The sequence below is a fragment of the Rana temporaria genome, chromosome 1 (genome assembly GCF_905171775.1).
Source record: "Rana temporaria chromosome 1, aRanTem1.1, whole genome shotgun sequence".
In the NCBI taxonomy this organism is placed as follows: domain Eukaryota; kingdom Metazoa; phylum Chordata; class Amphibia; order Anura; family Ranidae; genus Rana; species Rana temporaria.
In genome coordinates this window covers 301,241,790-301,265,854 of record NC_053489.1, presented here as the reverse complement: position 1 = coordinate 301,265,854, position 24,065 = coordinate 301,241,790, and the positions used below count along the sequence as shown (strand labels likewise).

Here is a 24,065-nt window from a genome sequence, read left to right as displayed (position 1 = left end):
TAAATATATGAAGTATGTGTAGGTCATGCTGGGACAGTGCCAGATTAAACTCTTCGGAGGCTCCTAGACAGTAAAAAACTTGTGTGCCCCCCTTGCAGGTTTTTGATTTTTTTTAGTGTGTACATTCTAGTCGAATGAAATTGAACTAGGTAGTGTGCGCGTTGGCAGCTAGATTAAAATTTGTTTTCAAGCTGAAAGAAGATGAGCTTTTAGCAGGCAAAGTGTAATGTGAACCTGTCTATGGCTTATTCCCTTTACGTTATTATTAGGTGCATTACACTAATACAGTATTTTCCCTATAAAAACATTTATGCAAAGTTTTTGTTTCTTTGAGTTGATTCATGTTTCTATCATTTGTAAACAATTTAAGAAGGTTCATTGCAATTTTCTTTCAAGATCAAATCTATTGTAATTTGACCTGTTGTTTGTGGGGCCATTACTGGCATTGGTCCTAGGTTGGTGCCCTACTCTGTTTATTTTGTAATCAGACGCTGTGCAGGGACATATAGGGGTTGATTAACTAAGACTAGAGAGTGCAAAATCTGGTGCAGCTCTGCATAGAAACCAATCTGCTTCCCATTTTTTTTTGTCAAAGCTTAAAGGGGTTGTAAAAGGCAGAATTTTTTTTTTTACCTTAATGCATCAGATAAAAAGCCTTCTGTGTGGCAGGCAGCCCCCTCATCCCCCCCTAATTCATACCTGAGGTCCATCTAGAACCAGCAAAGTTGCAGAGTCGTCTTGGCTGCCTGGGACTCCCCTCCTCATTGGCTGAGACAGGAGAGTGGCACCATTGGCTCCCACTGCTGTCAATCAAAGTCAATCAAGCCAAGCTGACAGGGATTTCTGTACTGCTGAACAGCAAATAATTTCATGGTAGACAGGAATTAGTACCAACGTCATCAATTGGAACTATGTACTGCTGCATGGTGGGCAATAAATGTGTTGGTAACAGTGACATGGACATTATTTTAATAAGCAGCAAATTATATGTATGTATAAAGATAGAAAGAGATAGGGCTTTTGTGCTGTTGAGCAGTGTATTGTATATTTCATAGTAAATAGTGACAAACAGCAATGACAGATACATTGCTGACTAATGGATGTTACTAATGTATAGGCAGTGCTGGCGTCTGAGATAGGGTAAATTTTTTTGCTAAGCAATGGATGTTAGTTATGTGTAGGCAGTGTGGGCAGCAGTGACAGGTACACTGTGCTGGTGGGAAATTGGAGTTATTATATGTATAGCTGGTGTTGGCAGCAGTGACAGGTACTCTGTGCTGTTAAACAATGGATGTTACTTATGTATAGATAGTGTTGTAGTAGTGACAGGTACACTGTTCTCCGTAGCAATGATGTTACTTATGTATAGATAGTGTTGTAGTAGTGACAGGTACACTGTGCTCCGTAGCAATGATGTTACTTATGTATAGGCAGTGTTGTAGTAGTGACAGGTACATTGTGCTCCAGAGCAATGAAAGTTATACATATGTTTAGCTAGTGATGGCAGCAGTGACAGGTGCATCTTGCTACCTACTAGCAATGGGTGGTACTTGCAAGGACAGTGTTAGCAGCAGTGATGCATACACTGTTCTGTTAAGCAGTGAATTTAACTATGCATAGAATGTGATAAAGAAAAAATTGGGTCTAAGGTCCCCAAACCAGAGAGCCAAAAGGGGGTGGGCCGTTTGGACTATTGCGGTACTAATGGAATTCGGTAATGAAGTACAATTGAAATGTAAAAAATATAATTTTATTAGATCAAAAAATACAATAAAAAATATTAAAAATGGTGACGACCATACATAGCACCAATACAATGATCCTGGAAGGGGAAAATATATGGGTTGAAGGTCACGACATTGAACTTTACTAGTTTCGCAGCGAAGGCCACTTCATCAGAAGCATGTCTAGGAGGAACCCGCAGGAGAGAAGGCGGGGATCACCATAAAGCGTCCCATATGCGGCCAGGAGGCAGGCAAATGGGGAGATGTCTTGAGTGTAAAAGTGTAGATGGTGCATAAGGGGTGCTCCAAACCGGTGGAACCCTGCTTGGGTATGCATTGGGACCACATATTTGCTTGGTGAAGCCGTGTTTGGTAGGTTAATGACCAAATATGACAGAAGGGTGGCGTCAAAGTAATGAAGCCAGCCAATAGCACTGTGGACTGGGTAGATCCACAGCAATCCCGAGATCCCGGCATCCGTGATAGAATGTGTTTTATAATGAGTGCTGACAGAGAGTAACAACGGGGGTATCATGTTCTTGGGCATGGAAAATTAAGAAATAAAACTCACCCTTGTAGTACTAACATTTGTAGTTCTGCAGCAGCCAGAAGCCAAGAGTTATCATTCAAACTCACTAAAGGAAATACCTTCCAAATAACAATCCAGTGATTTTATTCTGAGTGCACTAAAGTAAATATGTCTGAGAAGCCTTTGATAGAAATTGTATTTATTTTATTCACACGTTGCATGTTAGCTTTGAAGTAGTGAAGCCCCTGTTCTATGTAACTGTAGGTGGGGTCATAAAACGAGTTGGAATCCAGACTGCTCAGATCGGCAGCTTCCATATGAGTCCCCTGACATAGGTATCTAACTGCATGACAGTTGTGTTTTAAATCCCCTATAAAACAGTTGCATATACAATTGTATTTAATTCATGTACAAAAATCAAATGTGGATGGAAATCATACCATTTAAAGAAAGAAATAAAGAAATCAGACCCTGCGTAGGTGAAATTATTTTTAACATTTAGTAAATGACTCCTAGTGATAATGTATGAGGAGCATGTGAGGTGAGTCAGAGGTGATAATCTGACTAAGAAACATCCCTGCTGTTCAGTGATCTGATGATCAACACGTCATGTGGCATTAATTCTCTTGTGCAGGTTTTGTGCTGCTTTATATGCGCTGGCCCACGGTATCATAAGACTCTTTGTAATGGGAACATTACTATTTAACATGCAAAGGCAAGAAGTGAGCAGGTGGAGGAAAATGTGGAGGGAGTGCACCGGGCCTGGATTTGTGAAACAGCAATAAAAGCCGATGCCTAATGGCCCATTTACAACTCTTATTTAAATTTGTTGAGGTTCTTTTTTTTTATGTGTGTTTTATGTGTGGTACTATTAACCTCTGGTTGAAGACGCACTTGCCTAAAACTTTTTTGAAAATGTGGAAAGCATCATTTTTTTTACCTCTTAAGTTTCTAAACTTTAACCTCCTTGAATATCAAAGTATTTTATTTTTGGTTCAGATTGTTACGATTTGGCATGTCGCATTTCAAATCGGTGGTATTTGCTGGCAATGACACCATCCTAATCTAGTTTCTGTAGTACTTTTTACAATTTTGGGCCGCGTTTTACATTGACATCTGTGCAGAAACCCACACAGATGTCTCTGAAATCACGGCCGAAATCGGGCATGACTGGCGGGAGTGAAATCGTGCGAGTTCAGCTGAACTTGCACGGCTTCATTCCCACAGCCCAATGTGAACCTGGGCTAAATCATGCTTCGGTTCTGTACTCTTAAGCCTCGTACACACGACCGAGTTTCTCGGCAAAAACCAGCAAGAAACTTGCTGTTTTTTTTTTTTTTTGCCGAGGAAACCGGTCGTGTGTACACTTTGACGAGGAAACTGTTGAGGATCTCGTCGAGCCAAAAAGAGAGCATGTCTTCTTTTTCCTCGACGGGAATGGAGAAATTTGGCTCGCCGAGATCCTCGACAGCCTAACAAGGAACTCGACGAGCAAAACGATGTGTTTCACCCATCGAGTTCCTCGGTCGTGTGTACGAGGCTTAAGGCCTCGTACACACGACCGAGTTTCTCGGCAAAAACCAGCAAGAAACTTGCTGGGATTTTTTTTTTGCAGAGGAAACCGGTTGTGTGTACATTTTTCGACGAGGAAACTGTCGAGGATCCCGTCGAGCCAAAAAGAGAGAATGTCTTCTTTTTCCTCGACAGGAATGGAGAAAATTGCCTTGTCGAGTTCCTCGACAGCCTAAGGCCCCTTTCAGACGTCCGCTCCGTCTGTCCGTTCATTACAAGTCCGTTAACGGACTTGTAATGAATCCCTATGGGGACGCGTCCGTTAGCGGATGGAGCATCCGCTAGCGTCCGCGTCAGTCGGGATCCGCTTTTCCGAATGGAAGAAACCCTATTTTTCTTCCGTTCGGCGGAGCGGAACTGATGCAGACGGACAGACGGTCCATCTGCATCAGGTTCCACATAGGGGACAGCGGAGCAGAGACAGGGCGGTCCCTGCACTGTGTGCGGGGACCGCCCTATCCGCCGACAGCTGAGCGTTGTTTTCTAATACAACTTTTTGTTTCAATATATTAAGAGTTTTCTACCAAAAAATACCACATTGTTGTCAGTATTCCAATTCTAGAAATAAAGTAAATGTCACATTGAGCTAAAATGGACAAACGTGAAACATTTTTTTGTTATTGGTGTATATCCCTTACATCAACCTTATATAAAAGTAGTTCCTACATCAGTACAGGATACAGCAGAACAATAGGGGCTGGCGGAAAGAACAATGGCAGGCAATGGGGAATCAGGCACCTATCACAACTGGAAGATTGTTTTGGATGTTACTATTATAATAATACAGGATTTATGTAGCTCCAACAGTTTGCGCTGCGCTTTACAAAAAGTAGGACAGACAGTACAATTACAGTACAATTCAATACAGGAGGAATCAGAGGGCCCTGCTCATTAGAGCTTACAATATATATCATAGATAATTCCGCAAACTTAGCTCTTCTTCGGCAGTGAAACAGGAAAGTATTAATTATATTCCTTGCAGCCAGAGCTTTCAGTTTTTTTTAATAGCTTTACATCTGTACAGTAATTAATGTCAGTACTGAAGATGAAGCAAATTTTTGATCTTTTAGTCCTCATTTACATTTGCAGTTGGAAGAGTTGTAAAAACACGTGGTTGCATTGAGTTTTCACCACCCCAACTGCTCCCCTTTAGGCTGCAAAGACAAAGGGTTGCTTTGGGTGTACACATGGTGTGGCAAAACATTATCCCCTTGTTCTGTTTGGCAGGCAGTATTGGCCACCAAACGCTACCCATTCAACTGAATGGAGCTGCACAGAAATCATCCAATTGCACACAGCTGCGACATGGTGGTGCAGATTTATAGGGGTTGAAACAGGTGCCCATCAATCACCTTCTGAAGAGTGATCTACTAATAAATTTGCTAACACAAATGTAAACAAGCCCTTAGGTAGTTTGATGTCCAATTAGCAAAAGAGGTTTTGCAAATACAATAAAACCTTGGATTGAGAGTAACTTGGTCTGAGAGTATTTTGCAAGACAAACAAACGTTGTATATCAACGCATTGATATACAAGTAGTGTCATGTCACAACTGAGTATAAAAGAGAAGCGAGGCACCTCTAAGTAGCAATATGGTTACATTTAATGAAGGTACAACATTTAGCAACTCACATGGTTGATGATTAAAACAGGCACATCTAAGTATGTAGGCATCCGGGGTAAAGCGGTCCACCTAGACTGTCCTCTGCACCACCATCAACGTCATCCCTTCCACGCTGTGCTCCACAGGTCCTTCAAGCCACGCTTTCAGATTTCTCTGCTACCCATGGGATGACTACCCATGACAGTCACGATTGCAACCTGACAGCGGTGCGGAGGACGGTCTATGTGGACTGCTGTACCCCAGATGCTTTCTTACTTAAATGTTCCTTATTTAATCATCAACCATGTGAGTTGCTAAATGTTTTACCTTTATTAAATGTTACCATTCTGCTACACTTATGGGCCGTACAGACGACCGAACATGTCTGCTGAAACTGTCCGCGGACCAGTTTCAACAGACATGTTCGGTCGTGTGTAGGCCCGAGCATGCAGGATTCCAGCAAACATTTGCCCGCCGGGCCTTTTCCCAGCGAGCAAATATTTCTGGACTTGTTTTAAAACAGTCCGCTGGAATCCTGCCCGCTGGGACATGTTCAGTCGTCTGTACAGACCTACCGTACATGTCCGAGCGCCCGCCAATCCCTCGCATGCGTCGAAAGACTTTGACGCATGCGTGGAAGCATTTAACTGGCAGGGCCGCCCACATCGCCGCGTCATCGTCGCGGCGACGCCGCGGACACGCCCCGCGTATTGGTTAGTACAGCCATCGTGCAGAAATCCCCGGGCAAACATGGACGGTGAAAACGGTCCGGCGGACCGGTTTCATCGTACATGTTTGCCCGTGTGTACGAGGCCTGAGATGCGCCTCTCTTCTGTTTTATACTCTGTAGCTCCTGCTGGATTTTGCTTCTAATCCCCTTGTGGAGGCTTCCATTTGTGGATGGACATTTTATGGTGACACAACCTGTCACATTGCTATAATCGTTTAATATGGACTATAAACTGAAGGACTTATGAATAAATGGTTGTGGAACAAATCATCTGAGCTTCCATTATTTCTAATGGGGAAATTCGCTTTGATATGCAAGTGCTTTCGATTACAAGCATGTTCCTGGAACAAATTATGCTTACCATCCAAAGTTTTACTGTACCTGTACATGATTTCCATACTTACATTTTTAGTTTCAACTGAACACAGTTGTTTTATATTGTTCGGAACTATTTGCAACTTCATAAGTATGGGTTAAAATGCACATCAGGCATCGAACAGACTCTGGTGAATGTTGGTGAAATTGATCAGCCAGAGTTTGCCTAACAATGATAAATATGCTCCTTGAACATTAATATGCACACAACGCACTTTACAGATAGTAAGCAGTTTAGTTGTGGCTTAAATCAGCATTAATCTTTTTTAATAACAAAATATAATTAAACTGATTTTCAATTAATGTGAAAAAGCAATAACAATGTATAATATTTATCATGTTAATAGCTTGGAGAGTGTCTGTGTGGCGTGCTGTGTTATTGTTATTATTTAACTATGACAGTTTGTTATAAAGATCTGACTTTCTTTAGTGCTATAGTTAAGGGGGTTGTAGATCTCATTTGAGTATACTTGCTAGGGACAATGGATTTCACAACCAGGGGATTTATTGATATAACTTACCAATGCCATTATCTTGTTAAAACACTGCTTTCAAATGAGGTACTTTGTTTAAGGTGTCCCTGAAGTGCTAACATGCTAGATTTTAGCATTTTGTAATTCATAAAAAAGAAATGTATGGAAAAATATGTCCAGTTGTATGTCTAACCTCTTTGTTTTCCTCTCGTTTCATTTTAATATTTGATTATTTATTGCTTATGACTGTTTGGGCAGTTGAAGTTAGTAGTTTAAAAAATGCAATAGAAAGCTGAATGAATTATGTGGTTCTGTATATATACTGTATCTATCTAAAAACATGTTCAGAAGAATGAAAAGTTCCCATAGACCTTTCTTTGCACAAAGCAGGGATTTCCAACAGAGCAGTTTTTAAAAAAAATGGTTTTACTATATACAATATTGCAATGGTAGTAATTCATAAATGTGGAATGTTTAGTAAATGTCTTCTTTTTACATTTTAGTAATTCTTGTGACAGATAACCTAAAGTATTTAAAAAAACAAATCCTTTTTCATTCTGTATAGCAGTTTTGCCAATTGTCAGTATTATTACTGGCAGCAAGTAAAAAGGGTCACTTTTCTCCTGCCAGTAAATGCCAGTGACAGGAAAAGTTGCCAGTAAAAAATATGGCTGTGGTGCTCAGCTCGGTCCAGAGTTGGCCGAGACTTTCTGAGTGTCTGCTACAGTGTGTTCAGGCATTGCGTGAGTCTGGCGGACTTTTCCTCTGCCAGTAAATGCCAGTGACAGGGAAAGTTGTCAGTAAAAATATGGCTGTGATGCTCAGCTCGGTCCAGAGTCGGCCGAGACCTTCTGCGTGTCTGCTGCAGTATGTTCGAAAATTGTGTGAGTCTGGTGGACTTTTCTCCTGCCAGTAAATGCCAGTGACAGGGAAAGTTGTCAGTAAAAATATGGCTGTGATGCTCATCTCGGTCCAGAGCCGGCCGAGACCATCTGAGTGCCTGCTACAGTGTGTTCGGGCATTGCATGGATCTGGCGGAGGCAGTGTCTGGTGTGATGTCATGGTGCAAGGGAGCCGAGCGGAGCAGCTGGAGCTTTAAGTGTGGGTCCGCAGAATAGGAGCGGGACTGTGATTTCTGTTTGGGCTGAAGTGGCCGTAAGGGACCACCTAGTGTGGAGAGAGACTGTCACTGTTACTCAGAAGGGGATGTGTCCTGTCAGTGAGGAGTCATCATCATCTGTCCTGTCCTGAGCTACTTATTTACTTTATCGTAAATGAAATAATCGATATGATTCTTGTCTTAATATCTACCCACATTGCTAATTTCATATTGTACTTGTTTGTAGCCCAAATACTGAAATTTGCACTTACATCTGTATTTTTTTTACTTTTAGAAATGGGTGTCGTGTCAGTAAATTTCAATCTGGTAGGTTGGTAATACTGCTGTATAAAAAAGGGAATAATTTAAACCCCAGTTAGGTTTTTGTTTTTGCCATGTTTGCCAATTGGAATTTTTTCCTATATTTCCTTTCCCGTAGCTTCAGCAGGAGGTGAGAAGAAACATCTACAAAGTAATAAAACTGCCCTCTTCAATAATTGTCACCAAAACAAGTGTATCAATTTAAAGATTTCCCCTCCATTGCTACTCTAGTTTCAATTTTAGGAATTTCAATTTTTTTCAGTCATGAGCACAACAGTCACCAGGACAAAGAGAGAAGGTGAATCACGCTAAGGGCTATTTCAGACTTGTGGTGACCTCTGAAGAGTGATCCATATTTGGACCAATTTTCACAGGGCATTTTATAGGTGATGAGAATGTGCCTCCTTACCACCTGATTTGACTCTATAATGCCACACCCAGCTGCAATTGCGTACATTGCATGAGGTTGCGGCCCAGCCACATTAAACTCAATGGCAAGTTTAACAGGCAGCACCGTCTTTCGAACTCTGCACACTGAGCCACAAATGCATCTGTACAGCCCTGTCAGGATGTATTGGGGCAGTTTGGGTGGGTGGCCAGGGAAATGGAGAAACTGTAGCAAAGCCACCCATTTTTAATGCCTCCTTGGCCACACTTCCCCACTCTGTCCAAAATGTTGAAGAACGTTTTGACATTAGATTACATTTTAATGCAACAATATGCCTGTAACCAACTTGTACACAATGCTTGTAAGTTAGGGAGACACGAGACAACAATTGTTGTTATACAAAAGTCATTATAGCTTGGTGAATTGAGTCTAGTGTCCTTACATTGAACAGTGTTATATACCTCAATAGGCAACTTATTGCTCAACATACTCTCAGCACAAGTTAGAGGGATGGAAGAAACTTTTGCAATCACCTCCGCTGTGGTAATGCATGTTAGGGCACATTCTGTGTATTAGTGCTCATTCATTTTGAATTTCATCCTATTGCAGGCAATGCAGTTCTGACATACAAATCTTGCAGAACACCACAATGCATGGTATTCCATTACTGTACATTGTGGTGCACTGCATTGAAACAAATGGTGCATGTCTGTTTTTTTGGTCCATTCCTTTGTGGTGGTGTCCTATTAAAAAAATAGGCTTCCTTAAGTAAATACATAATAATGTGGGACACAATGCATATTAACATGTGTGCATTAATGCAATGAATGGTGTAAATAGGCCCTTAATATATTATTAGGTTCACTGTCTGATACCTCTGATATCTCTGGCTTTTAACAGGTGCTGTACACAAACCCAACACACCCAGAACATATTTTCCTCACCTCCATGAAATTAAGGTATGCCCATCAATGCCTATCTGTAAATGATATGAGACGCTGAAGATTATATGTATGTTAGGGGTATGGATGATTTCTTTGTGTTTGGAGCATTTATTAACTAAAGACCACAATCTTCTGTCATACAGAAACATGACACATACTGGTTTATTTATGTAAAGCCAAGAAACAAGTGACTAGTTGGCTACTATACTGTATATCAGATAATGAAAAATGTATTTCTTAGCTATGACTGCCATAAACATATATTTTTTTTTCAATAATCTACAGAACTTCATAACTGTTTTATTAAATAGGCCTGTTAAGCAAAAATACACTATTACTATTAAATAATAGAAATATTACATGCACTCAAAGCTCAGTACACCTCTTGCAAGAATAAAAAAGTGATTATTTAAAATAATAAATGTAAAATATATAATTTCAAGCCAAATGACGTTTGCCAAAAGTGTAGAATGAATACATAATAATTCACAAAAATAAAAATAAAAGAATAATTTTTTTGGGGGAATAACAACAGCTAAATGGAATAATGTTCCATGCATTTGAAAGTCAGAAAGAGAAAATGCACCTACCTTTCGTTTTACAGACAATACATAGAACCAAAGTAATAATGTTTTCAAATCCCAGAGATTTCATTATTTGATTGGCGGTATCCTTCCTTGTCTTGTATAGAAGGTAGTCAATAGCATATAGATAGTACTTGCAAGTTAAAGATAATACCGTTCAAACTAAAGGAAACAATTCTTGTGGTTGGTATTTAGCTGGAAGAGTGCTATGAAATTTGACTCTACTTCATGTAGAATCCTGTAGGAAGATCCATTACTGTCCTCCACAGAAAGTCACAGGTTGCTTCCAAATACCAATAGCCACAGTATTTTACATCACCAAAAAGAATGATGGCATCTAGCAAACAACCTTAAATTCTAGTCATGATAATTGCTCTTCAATTTAACCCAATGTGATAACATTTCAAGAATGCAAACTGAGTATGTATGTTACTTTAATAAAAATGGAAGCAGATGAGTTAGATTAGCTGCCTATATAGGAACATTGGTTTATTGTAGGTTTCAAAATACAAGTAGATTTATAAGTTTACTCTATCAGTAGTGAAAGTATGAAAATATTTATGAAGATAATTATGAAATATATGCTATTAATACAAAAATATGGAACACCTAATATGCTTTAGATACTGCTTTAAAAAATGACCAAACATGGTCCATTGCCATAAAGGCATTTTCTAGAGCAATCTGGTTCAAATTGAGCGAACCCATTTGCACCTCACACTCCCACCACAAAGTGTCTGACTCCTGATCCTATGAGGAAATCTCTAAGGCCGCGTACACACGACCTGTCCAAACCGATGAAAACAGACCGAAGTCCAGTTTCATCGGTCCAAACCGACCGTGTGTATGGCCCATCGGACTTTTGTCCTTCAGACCAAAGTTTTAGAACTTGCTTTAAAATCGAACCGATGGACGGCTGACCATCGGTCAAAACCGATGGTTAGTACACAAAAGCATCGGTTCAAAACCCGTGCATGCTCAGAATCAAGTAGACGCATGCTTGGAAGCATTGAACTTCGTTTTTTTTCAGCACATTGTGTGTTTTACGTCACCGCGTTCTGACCCGATCGGGCCCCAGAAATCTGCATAATGACAAGCTTTCAAGTCTGGGAAAAGAATACATTTTGTTCTCTGTAGTCAAATATTGTCTAATGCACATGTTTTTGAAGCAATTTTATGCAAACTTTTAGGGCCGGATTCAGATACGAGATACAACGGCGTATCTCCAGATACGCCGTCGTATCTCTGAGTGCGGGCCGTCGTATCTATGCGCCTGATTCAGAGAATCAGTTACACATAGATTTCCCTAAGATCCGACCGGCGTAAGTGTCTTACACCATCGTATCTTAGGCTGCATATTTACGCTGGCCGCTAGGTGGCGCTTTCGTATAGTTACGCAAGGAATATGCTAATTAGGTATTTACGCCGATTCAGAAACGTACGTCCGGCCGGTGCATTTTCTTACGTCGTTTACGTTAGGCTTTTTCCGGCGTAAAGTTACCCCTGCTATATGAGGCGTAGCTAATGTTAAGTATGGACGTCGTTCCCGCGCCGAGTTTTGAAAATTTTACGTCGTTTGCTTAAGTCGTTCGCGAATAAAGCTTTGCATAAGTTACGTTCACGTCGAAACCAATGAGGCTTTGCGGCGTAATTTTGAGCATGCGCACTGGGATTTTTTCACGAACGGCGCATGCGCCGTTCACAAAAGTCGCAAAATACGCGGGGGTCATGTGAAATTTTAATAAAACACGCCCACAACATCCCCATTTGAATTAAGCGGGCTTACGCCGCCACACATACGTTACGCCGCCGTAACTAAGGGCGCAAGTTCTTTATGCATACAGAACTTTCGCCCAAATTTACTGCGGCGTAATGTATCTGAGATACGTTACGTCCGCAGAAAGATGCGCTCATCTTTCTGAATCCGGCCCAATAACTCTATTCCGACTGTACATATATATGTTGACATTTATTTTTTTAGGTAGGTTTAAGAGATAAAATAATCAAAATATTAATAATAATAGTAATATCTAATACAGACTGGTCCAAATGTGTGAACCAATCACCCAGCATTGCTCAGTTTAATATATACCATATACTTCACAATAAAGGGGCACACATTGCAAGGTGGCAGAATGTCAGAGCTTCAAATGATAGAAATTGATATTTACATATTAAGTAGTGTTTGAGGCTTTGAATTTGGGATAAGTATACTCTGAATAGTCCATAAATATGAAGATAATTATATATTTTCTCTGGCAATGATCAGTATACTGTATATACGGGGAAGACAAATATTATTCATTCTGAATAAAAAAAGTTTCTGGATGAAAGACATAGTTTTAAAGCTAAATGAGGGCATGTATGAGGTCGAAGTATGACCTCAGTATTCCCAATGCCATCTAAACAATATAAACAAGATACACCTGACTGGACCACTCGTATTTACCCTATTTGAATATAACTGTGGATGACGAAAAAAATTGCATTTTAGTTTATCTGCATCCCTAGAAACTCTATGCTGTGTTTGGGCAGCTATATTTATGTACTCATTCATTTTGTGTCTTTGAAAAACATAAAGCTGTATAAGCCTATACAGTGAAACTTGACAAATAATTGTGCCGTTTTTTCTTACTGTCACTTATACAGTAAGAACCGGTTCACACAGGGGCAACCCGACTTACAGCACGACTTTGCAAGGCAACTTCAGCACGACTTCAGCGCGACATGGAGCAACTTACAACAAGACTTAAAGTTGCCTCCAGGATAGGAGACTTTGGCTGTGGCCAATCACAGAATAATCAGCTCTGTGGGAGGGTGGGAGGGGCTTGCCCGAGTAAACTATTTTCTCTTCCTGAAAAGTTGCTTCAGTTAAGATGTGATCCGAATTTGGAGGCGACTTCCATTTAAATCTATGGGTACAAGTTGCTTAGAAGTTGCCTTGAAGTAGTTCAGAAACCTTTTCTGAAGTCGGAGCGACGGAAGGGTAGGCTGGAAAATAATTACTGTGTATGATCCGTACAGTCCTATCAAAAGGATTCCAGTAGGCTGTGTGTGCTATTATTCAAAGAAAATTGCTTCTAAACATGGATATTTGCTGGGTGAATGCGTGAGGGTATGACTATCCTAACATCAATAGGGAAAGATACTTCCAAGTCATGGTAACAGGAGCGCTTCAGATGGAAGGATCCGTGAGATGTCACATATGTAGTTAGAACAGATCTGCGCGGTGTAGATCAACCAATCAGCTTGGTGTGGTTTGGCTATACACGTATCAGCTTATTTTGGTATGGCACATGTGTTTTAGAGGAGCATGTGTGGGGGAGATTGTAGAAGGAGCAGACTATATGCATCCATAAACACAAGCAGTGGGTGGGTATATGTACTCTCACCAAGTCCTCGGTTGCAGTCCTCCTTATGGATTCTCTCTATGGATTCATACAGGTAAGAGCAGTGCTCACAGTAAGCTGTATACTGCGCAAACAGAAGGGGGAAGCTTCCTTACTGTGCAATCCGTGCCGTGTAGGTGCCGTGCAGATGGTTCCACGTGTGATCCAAAGCCAAACAAATTCTGCAGAAAGCGTGTGGTTGAAAATAGCAATACCCTCAGGTACAAGCAGATATCTTACACTGACAGATTGCAAGAGCACCGCATAGCACTGCATAGTACCCCTGCCACATTCCATTTGAATGGATCGAGGACATTTTTTTCTAAAAAAGGATTCAACTATGTAAGTTCTTATTTTTTTTGTTTTTGTTTTGTGTCTGTTATTTACGTGGGATGGGGGCAGTATATAGGTGCCCACTTAATGTTAAAGGGAGCTTCCATATTCTGATCCCTGCCCACAGACCCCCACAACCACTGGGCTAGAGGTACCCACCACTAAAATAATCATGAGTTTTATTTTTTTGCGTGAGGTCTCCCTTGACATCCCTACCAGACCCTCATCAAGGATAAAAGTGTTTTTGGAAGGGACCCCATGCCTTTTTTTGTGCAGATCCCTCATTACGATAAAAAAAATGTAAATTCATTCATTTAAGAAGAAAGGGATCCCTGGCTGTTTGCTCACAAACAAAAAGGCTGAAAGTGTCAGGACAATACCCAGCCCTCATGCCATTTGTTTGTTTGAAGATGCCTTGCCTATTAACCTATACAATGACTCCTACTTGGTTTTTAACATTCAACTCCCATTGATGCAATTCATATTGATCACCCAAACTTTAGTCATGTTCTATAAACATTTTCCATGTTTGCTTTACCACACAACCTAACATGGGTCTCTTTCAGGAACCAGGGGCAGAAAAAGCCACCATTAAGGTATTGCAAGCATAATACTGTAGTCCATTTGGCCCCATGAGGGAAGAACACTAAGGCCCCTCCAATAATAAGGCTTTGTAATAGAGGGCACTGGCTGGGAACCAGTGTCGACACAAGGTAAATCACATATCACCAGCACACCAAGGATCTTTAAAATAGCAGCCAAAAGTTTATTGAAGTGATCACATCACAGCATAGTTCGGAGCCATGCAGTATCCCTTTTTTTAGGCATGTGGCACATCACATGTCTGAAGAAGGGGTCCTATTGCTGAGATGTGATAGATGTCTGGCTTTGTGCACTGGTGCACAGTCTTCTCAAATACATTTTCGGCGATGTAAACTGTTTATATGCACAAAGAAGATGAACAAAGTATTGTTTTAACAACTCACCCAAGTCACCCAAATTAACCCCACAAATTCTTATTGGAAGCAAAAGATTTCATTCCTATAAGGAGGAGAGGATGTGATCCTGAGATGATTAAAGTGATTGTAAACCCTTACAACACAGGTAAGCCTATAATAGGGCTTACCTGTAGCTACCCTGGATATCTCCTAAACCTGAACCGTTTAGGAGATATCCCCTGTATTTGCATGTGCCAACTTAATTGACACATGCGCACAGAAGCAATGGCACTTACGCGCCATTGCTTTCAGTGAGTGTGCTGTTACCGGCAGCTCCTGCGCGCATGCACGGGAGTGACGTCATTGCAGCTCTGGCCAATCACAGCGCCGGAAACCGCAATACCCGGAAGTATCTCCGAGACGACATGTCGCCAGCCAGTGCTGTGTACAGGCACCACAGCGGGGGCTTTGATCCCAGGTGTGTACTACATATAACGAGGTTGTATGCTAAAAATGTTATCCGGCTTCACAATGCACCTCTGCAGCAACAGACTACCTACAATAGTAAGATACTGCTTGCTGTTATCTGACCATAACTGGATCAGTTTTTCCCTCCTGCAAGAATGCCTAATAAGTTCATGGAAAAAAATCTCAATAATTTAAAAGATGATGTTGTAGGCTTTTTCATGTTAACATATTGTGAAGCACTCTGTATTAGAATTGGAGGCCTAAATCAGCGGTAGATGGACCATAATGTTTCACTATTGAAAATAGCACTAAATATACAAGCGACTCTACATACATTTATATATATATATATAAGGTAGATTCTTGTTTAGATAGATAACTATTAATTTACTGCATTGATCTGTCTTAATTTAATTCTTAACTAAACAATTATATGATGTCGTATGCGACTAGAGATATACTTTCAGATGAGTTCCACCCTAAACTCATCTGATTCCTCCCCCCTCCGGTGCTACGATTGGCACCTTTCGGGGGAAGGGGGGACAGGATACCTGTCTTTCACAGGTATCCTTTCCCCATTCCGGGAGTTTCAACCGCGGGTGGTGACGTCACAGCTGGGGTTCCCTCCTCCCTCCCCCGACCGCCAGCCAGTAGAAGAGAGGAGCGGGCCTCGTGCATGCGCAGTAGGGTTCCTGGCATGAAGCCGAAAGGCTACACTGTCGGGTACCCTTACCCGCAATAGCAGCGGCAGCACCCGACAGCTGATGGAAACATGACTCCAGGAAAGGTAAGTGTCCTATTATTAAAACTGCAGTATGTGTAGCTGCTGGCTTTTAAAAAATCTTTAATGTTAAGATGTAACATTTTTCTCTTTACTCATTACATTCAATGTTTTCTGCAAAAAATTGCATCCAAAGTCGGGGGTCGTCTTATACGCCGGTGACAGTCTCCGTGCTGCGAGCATCCATGAGTTAAAAGCCACTCCTTCTCAGCGTGTCCTGTGATAGGCGGAACACAAATCTTCCCAGCAGCGCCTCTGTTCTGTGTTCCTCCTATCACAGATGCCTTCTCATCCTCGGACGAGAGGACGTCTGTGAGGGGCGGAACACAGAACAGAGGCGCTGCTGGGAAAATTTGTGTTCCGCCTATCACAGGACACGCTGAGAAGAAGGCGCGGCTTTCAAATCATGGACGCTCACAGCACGGAGACTGTCACCGGCCTGGAAACAAATCAGCAAAACGTGAGTGATGGCACTGTTGGCACAGTGGGGGCAAGTGTTGGCACAGTGGGGGCAAGTGATGGCACAGTGGGGGCATGTAATGTAATGGTACAGTGAGGCATGTAATGTAATGGAACAGTGAGATTTGAAAAAATCCTGTTTCTGTCAGCGGTTCTGGCTACCCCTCAGCTTCCAGAAAGACTAGTAGGAAGGGGGTAGTCTTATATGGCGAGTATATCACAAAACCAAAATTTTTCCTGGAAAATTAGGGGGTCGTCTTATACGCCGGCAAATACGGTAATAAAATACTTGTACAACAATTGTGGACTGGGAATCCTTTGGAAAGTAACCCAAAATATTGAAAAGCTTCATGCAGGAGTATCTCCTCTCCTCTCTTGTAGAACTGTTCCCAGGCTGCTCCGAAGATCTCCTAGGATAAGGTATAAAGGGTTAAGTACTGCACTGTCCTTTGAAAGCTTGCTACATGTGGCAGTCTCTCTCCTTGTGAATCCCTGGGTGTGCTGATGTACTCACTCTGTACTCCTTGCTCCCACGGCTCTCAGGCAGGAATCCTGTTTAAACCATGATGCTGAATGGGTCTTTCTCAAGCCAGCCCAAGCCCAGCCTGGAAGGAAAGGCCCCACATTTAAACCTAGAGGACCCCTCCTAAGCCACAGACAGCCTCCTTATCACGCCAAGTCCCATCAAGTATGCAGATCAGCCCTCCTGGCCTCCGTCCACTAACTTCTATTAGCTAGATTCAGATAGCTGTGTGTATCTTTAAGGTGGCGTAGCGTATCGTATTTACGCTACGCCGCCGTAAGTAAGTGAGGCAAGTGCTGTATTCACAAAGCACTTGCCTCCTAACTTACGGCGGCGTAGCGTAAATGGGGCGGGCGTAAGCGCGCCTAATTCAAATGAGGATGAGGGGGGCGTGTTTTATGTAAATGGGTGGTGACGCCGTCCGTGTACATATCCCAGTGTGCATTGCTCCAAAGTACGCCGCAAGGACGTATTGGTTTCGACGTGAACGTAAATTACATCCAGCCCTATTCACGGACGACTTACGCAAACGACGTAAAATTTTCAAATTTCGACGCGGGAACTACGGCCATACTTAACATTGACTAGGCCAACTAGGGGGCAGCTTTATCTTTACGCTGGCGTACCTCTTACGGAAATGGCGTATCTTTACTGCGACGGGCGCACGTATGTTTGTGAATCGGTGTATCTAGTCATTTACATATTCTATGCCGAACTCAACGAAAGCGCCACCTAGCGGCCAGCGAAAAAATTGCACCCTAAGATACGACGGCGTAGGAGACTTACGCCGCTGGTATCTTAGCCTAATTTAAGCGTATCTGGTTTCCAGAATACGCCTAAATTTGCGACGGCGTAGATTCCGAGTTATGACGGCGTATCTACTGATACGCCGGCGTAACTCTTTATGAATCTGGCTAAATATGTTTCTCCAAACTTCCAGACCCAGTGGGAGGTACCAGACACATTGATCTTTATCATCGTTTTGATACATCCTCTATCTCCTTTGTTGTTCTGGCCGTGGTCACCAAAAGTCCCAGAGGGGGAGAGTGGGACAAATTCATCCTCCAAAAGGATTGAGTGATTAAATGCCACGCAGCTGCCAGGGTTAAATGAAACTTAATTCTACAAGCCCTTTCTATAGTCTGTTGCTGTTTTTTACCAACATCATTATTCTTGCTCTTTCGCCAACATCTGCTCCAGTGTGAATATGTTTGACGATAAGCTAATACATTCTACAGTAATAAGATGCCGGCCATTTATAACTGTATATCTAGCTGACATGTGGCTCTGCTACTACTGTATTATTTAACAAATCTATTCATTTAGCCCTTTCATTATAAACATCTAGTTAGCTACACTTTGGTTAACCAACCATTAGTCTAACTCTTTTGTCTGATCCCCACTTCTAAAAACACCTTTTAAATATAATATAAATAACTTTAGGGCCAGTTCACACCAGACGCAGTTGCGTTCGGTTCCGTGTGCATTTTTTCTGCACTAAAAATGCATGCACAGTGTTTTCCATGTATTCCAATGGCTCTAGTTGGCTCTAGTTCACACCATGCAGTCAGTTTCCGGTCAGTTTTTTTTTTGGTGCAGAAACTGACCGGAAACTGGCTGCATGGTGTGAACTAGAGTCATCTAGATCCATTGGAATACATGGAAAACACTGTGCATGCATTTTGTGCAGAAAAAAAACACACAGAACTGAACGGAACTGCGTCTGGTGTGAACTGGCCCTAAAGCTATTTATAATGATATTTTGTCTAACCATAACATTTTATTAATTTAAGTCTTAATACATTTTTTAACTATTGATTTTAAAACACATCAAGGTCTAATTGCTGGTTTAAATTGTAAAAATAAAAGGTGCATTTTTTTTTTAAATACAATACTAAACAATTGTGTTGAATATGGTATAATTGTAAAATGCTTTGTTAATCTTATTTATTACTGTATATTATCTTCCACGTTGAAAGGCTAGACATTATAATCTCACTGTAAACATATTTTATGCTATAATTAACATATAATTTGTAGCTAACTTCAGTACATAAGCTCTGTTTTAAAATGATTAATAGTCCTTGACATTGCCGTGTGAATGATAATTCATGCACAAAGCATGTGACAGCTTTTCATGTGAAGAAAAAAAAATAAGGGAGGGGGGAAATGACCGAAGTTTAGTATTTTACGATAAATGCCTACGTGCTCCATTTCTCTTCACAAATGATGTGTGATTAAATATTTAAGACTAATGAACACCAAATAATACAAAACTGCATTGTATACTACTGTTATGTATTTTGCACTTTAGTAATCTAGAGTCGTTTTGGATTTCTAACATTTAGCATTTTAACACTTACATCTAAACTCAGAGCAGATATAAAAGTCATAGCTTAATCCTGTTATATAATGTTAAAATTTATTTTTACATAAAATAATTATAAGTATCCAAATCTGTCTTGATATTAGCCTCTTGAAGCTGTCTGCACTGCATAACTAATACTGAGAGACTGATTGTTGTCATCCTTACACAATGAACAGGCTGACAGAAGAAAGCAGAGAGATGATTTAATCTATTGCAGTTACTTTATAGCGCAATTCATGTAAATAGAAGACCTCATGGCAACTATCTACGACGTGGATGAACAATTCAGAGAGACTTGAATGCCCTCGATAGGGTTTATGGGCTCCTCCAAATATAAAGACATGTTAATAAGCTGAACTCAATAGTGTACTCTACAAAGTCACATCCCCCCTCCAAGTCTGAGAGATATGCAGGGCACACAACACTTTAATGTGCTGTCCCCCTGGCAGCTTCCCTCCAACATCCCAAGGCATTTTCTGACACAAAATTGGTGGTACAGTTGAAAGAGGAAAATTACACTTATTAAAATATGAGAGTAAAAAGAGGCTCAGGCTGGGCCAATATATGATAGCAGAGTGCAGTCACCACTGAGGCACAGTAGTAAGGCTACCTTCTCAGAAATAGGTAGCATATTTTGCTAATTGACCACAATGTCATTACTGCATCACTGGAGTCATCTAAAGCGTGCCTCTTTTTTTTTTTTCTGATGTATTTTTATTTTATTAACCATCAGTCATCATCACCTTTGAATGTATATTTTACTTGAATGTTCAATAAAAAAAAATTTTTACCCCAAAAATAACTAAAATTATATAGGAACAGTAGAGACATGAGTCTCTGGAATGGAATCATCCATGTATTAATTACACAACATCTCCTAAACTCACCAACTATCTTTAATTCCCAATTTTTCTTCCGTCCATCCATCCATCTATCATTTTTGGGTGTTCCATCATCCCCATTAAGGTGGGGGTTGTTTTGGCTGTAGTGTTACGGGCCTGGAAGGCATTTCTTAATAACACCACTAGCTGGTGAGTTTCTATCTATATTAATGCCATTGATATGAATCAGTTAAGGCATGTATTATATTCTGATTTAATTAAAAATGATTGTTGTATTTTGTTTCAAATCTAGAAGCTCCTGAGGAAGCGATTTTCTTATAATCGCGAAACATGTTGAGCTATTTTTAGCAATTCAAGAACTTCATGGACACTGACCAAGGAGATATATCCCCGCAGCGAGTGGAATATATTGCAATAGTATCTTCTTTAGTTAATCACGTAGTTCTCTTTTTTAATATTTTCTATTGTGTATTCCATTGGATGCAATTAATGAAAATAAAATTGTACTACTTTATGAATTATTAAACAATTTTGTTAATTTTTTATGTGCCTACGAAGTCCATTTTTTCTTTTTTCATATATTCAACTCAATTACTGTAGGACGTGGCACAATTTTTATTTTGAGTGTTGATTACCACCCAAGGGGAATTCGTAATCAAACTATCAAACATCCATCCATCTAGGCATCCCCATCTCATCTATCATTCATTCCTCCCTCTATCCATCCCTACCTGTGTCAAAGAAGCTTACAAACAGTGCAGAGCAAATGGAACTATAAAAATGACTATAATACTGACTTGTAATTTCTAGTAGGAGTCCCTGATATATGACTGTTAGAAAGTTTTATATACTGTATCCAGTATCCGATATTGGGATAGAGTGACAGTGTAACATACAGGTTGTTTTAAGACTTTACAGTTTACAAAGTAGATATAGCACGTTATTAATATTATATAAGACATTTAAGGCAGGTCATGTTTAGCATAAGCTCCATATAAAGTGGAACTTTTGCTGACAGTTATGCAAAAATTTCACATATTTTCTGTGTTTTAAATGGTGCAGAAATGAAAACTGTTATTAACATTATACACATTATACACAATGTACTGCATATAGCAGCAACAGTTTGCACAGTACTTTACAATATAAAGGGAGACAATATAGTTCAATACAGAAGGAATAAGAGGGCCCTGGTAATGAAGCTCACTCACAACTCTAAAAGGGGGGGGGGTGTTGGGTGGTACAAAAGATAACAGCTGTGGAGGATATTCTATTCTGATGGAGGTGGAGAAAGTACAGTGAATAGGTGGAAGAGTTGTAGGCTTTCCTGAAGGGTAGGAGCTGTAACGGTCACCACCGTTTACGACCTTACATCAACGCACGACAGCTTATCGACACTCCACAATCAGGCAAACGAACACGACACATAAGAATTCCCCCCAGACACACAGCTCTGTTCTGGTTTCAAATGCAAGACAACTTTAATAGTTAGCTCTCAAGTTTATATACAGTTCAAGCATGAAAGGAACCATCAAACTCTCCACCCACACATCACACCCTGGGGGGGCTTCAATACACCTTCAGATGGCTAATTGCAGACATCTCGGTGCCGGGCTATAATTATCATGATCTTATCACTCCACCTGAGAAGTCACATTCCTTCATTAACAGAATTCAAACAAAACACCATCACACAATAAATCCCTCTCAATCCACATCTTTAGACAGACGTTCTGTCTCTGCATGAAAGGTATTCACTCCTCTGAGCATCAATAGGCTTTAAACAGTGTTATCACACAATGAAAGGCCTTTCAAGAGCCAGCCTTATTTAACATGTCAACAGTCTACACAGAGAGATGAGTCATAGAAAAAACCAACACTTTGCAATATCTCCAATTGCAATATGAGCTATCAGTAATGTCCCTGTCCTGTAATTTAGGATATCATTTCTCAGTCACCCTATGGCCCTATCGGACATAAGGTGACCCTAGACATAAGAGTTATTAATGATGCTGGCACAGGAGTACCCCTCATCCTTCCAAAGTCTCTGTCCCGGGTCATTCCGTTACGTCTCTCCCCTTTCGGTGGGAGACTGACACAGGAGGGAACCCCGAACGGGTTGACTCTGAAGTTAGTCAGTAGTACCAGTCCTTCAATGCTGGTATCCATACCGTACCCCAAATAAATTGCTCCAAACAGAGCATTACTCACCCCGCCAACCTTTGTCTCTCTCAGAGAACCTGCCTGCCGCTGGGTAGAGGCCTGGACTGGCCCTTCTCCCTGGAGTCCTTTCAGCCGCTGGAGAGAAGACAGGGTGACTGGGCTCAGTCCATCATGCTGTTGGGGATCTGGGCCAACTGGCCCCCATCCCTGGGGTATACCAGTGGAGACGGAAGTCCCATCCACTGGTGGTAGAAAATCCCCTGATGCTTGCAAAGCAAAGCCGACATCCTCCTGTCTCGGTGACGCACCATTTTCTGGGGTTGTATCAGTGAAGACTGAAGTCCCATCCACTGCCCCAGGAACTCCCTCTTCCGTTAAGTGAGAGCAGAGGCTTGTGGCACTCTGCTCTGTTGCCAGCTCTTCCGCTGGGTCGCTTTGAGTGGAGACCACAGTCCCATCCACTGCCCCAGGAACTCCCTCTTCCGTTAGTTGAGAGCAGAGGCTTGTGGCACTCTGCTCCGTTGCCAGCTCTTCTGCTGGGTCGCTTTGAGGGGAGACCACAGTCTCATTCCCGATGTCAGCTGAAGCTGCAGTTGTGTGCAGCAGCCAGTAGCATCCTGCCCTGCCGCCAGTGATTCAGCTGGGAGTAAACGCTTTACCACCACAGCTTGTTGCTGTGGAGAGGGGCCAACTGCCCCGGCTCCCTGGAACTCCACTTCCATGGTTACTGGCATCTGTACCTCTCCCCTCTCTTCAGTTGGTGCTGCTGTGACTTCTGCTGCTGCAGCATCTCTTTGCTGTAGCAAAGTGGCATCCACAGCCGCTATAACCCGGTCTATGATCTCCGGTGGAGGATTAGGTCCATACTGTGCCAGTCCACGTCTAACAGCCCGGTCAAAAAACTCTTCCTCGGGTGTCCTGTCTGTTATGCTGGGCCTTTCTGTTACACTGGGCCTTTCAGCTCTATCCATTTGGACAAGCTCTGTAATAATGTCCCTTCTCTTACGATTGCAGGCCGATTTGCCCCGGCTCTCCAGTAAGTCCTTGAGGGAAGAGAGCTTCAGCCGTTTATACAGCGTCTCCATTGTCCTGTGTCCTTGTAGCCGTCCTTCTGCCAATGGAAACATCCCACTGCTGCCACCACTTGCCACGGTCACCACCGTTTACGACCTTCCATCAACCCACGACAGCTTATCGACACTCCACAATCAGGCAAACGAACACGACCCATAAGAATTCCCCCCAGACACGAGACACACAGCTCTGTGTTCTGGTTTCAAATGCAAGACAACTTTAATGGCTAGCTCTCAAGTTTATATACAGTTTAAGCATGAAAGGAACAATAAAACTCTCCACCCACACATGACACCCTGGGGGGGGGGCTTCAATACACCTTCAGATGGCTAATTGCTAAACATTCCAGACATCTCGGTGCCGGGCTATAATTATCATGATCTAA

General features: G+C 41.6%; 1 protein-coding gene across 1 annotated transcript in view; it reads right to left on the bottom strand.

Annotated features, from left to right (window-relative positions):
- LOC120944316 overlaps positions 1-10,606 on the bottom strand; it is a 55,460-nt gene extending 44,854 nt beyond the window's left edge. Inside the window, exon 1 of the mRNA XM_040358355.1 lies at positions 10,349-10,606. Within this exon, the coding sequence (XP_040214289.1) occupies positions 10,349-10,412 (64 nt within the window). The 5' untranslated portion in view covers positions 10,413-10,606. The remainder of the gene's footprint in view (positions 1-10,348) is intronic.
- Between the last annotated feature and the right edge of the window lie 13,459 nt (positions 10,607-24,065).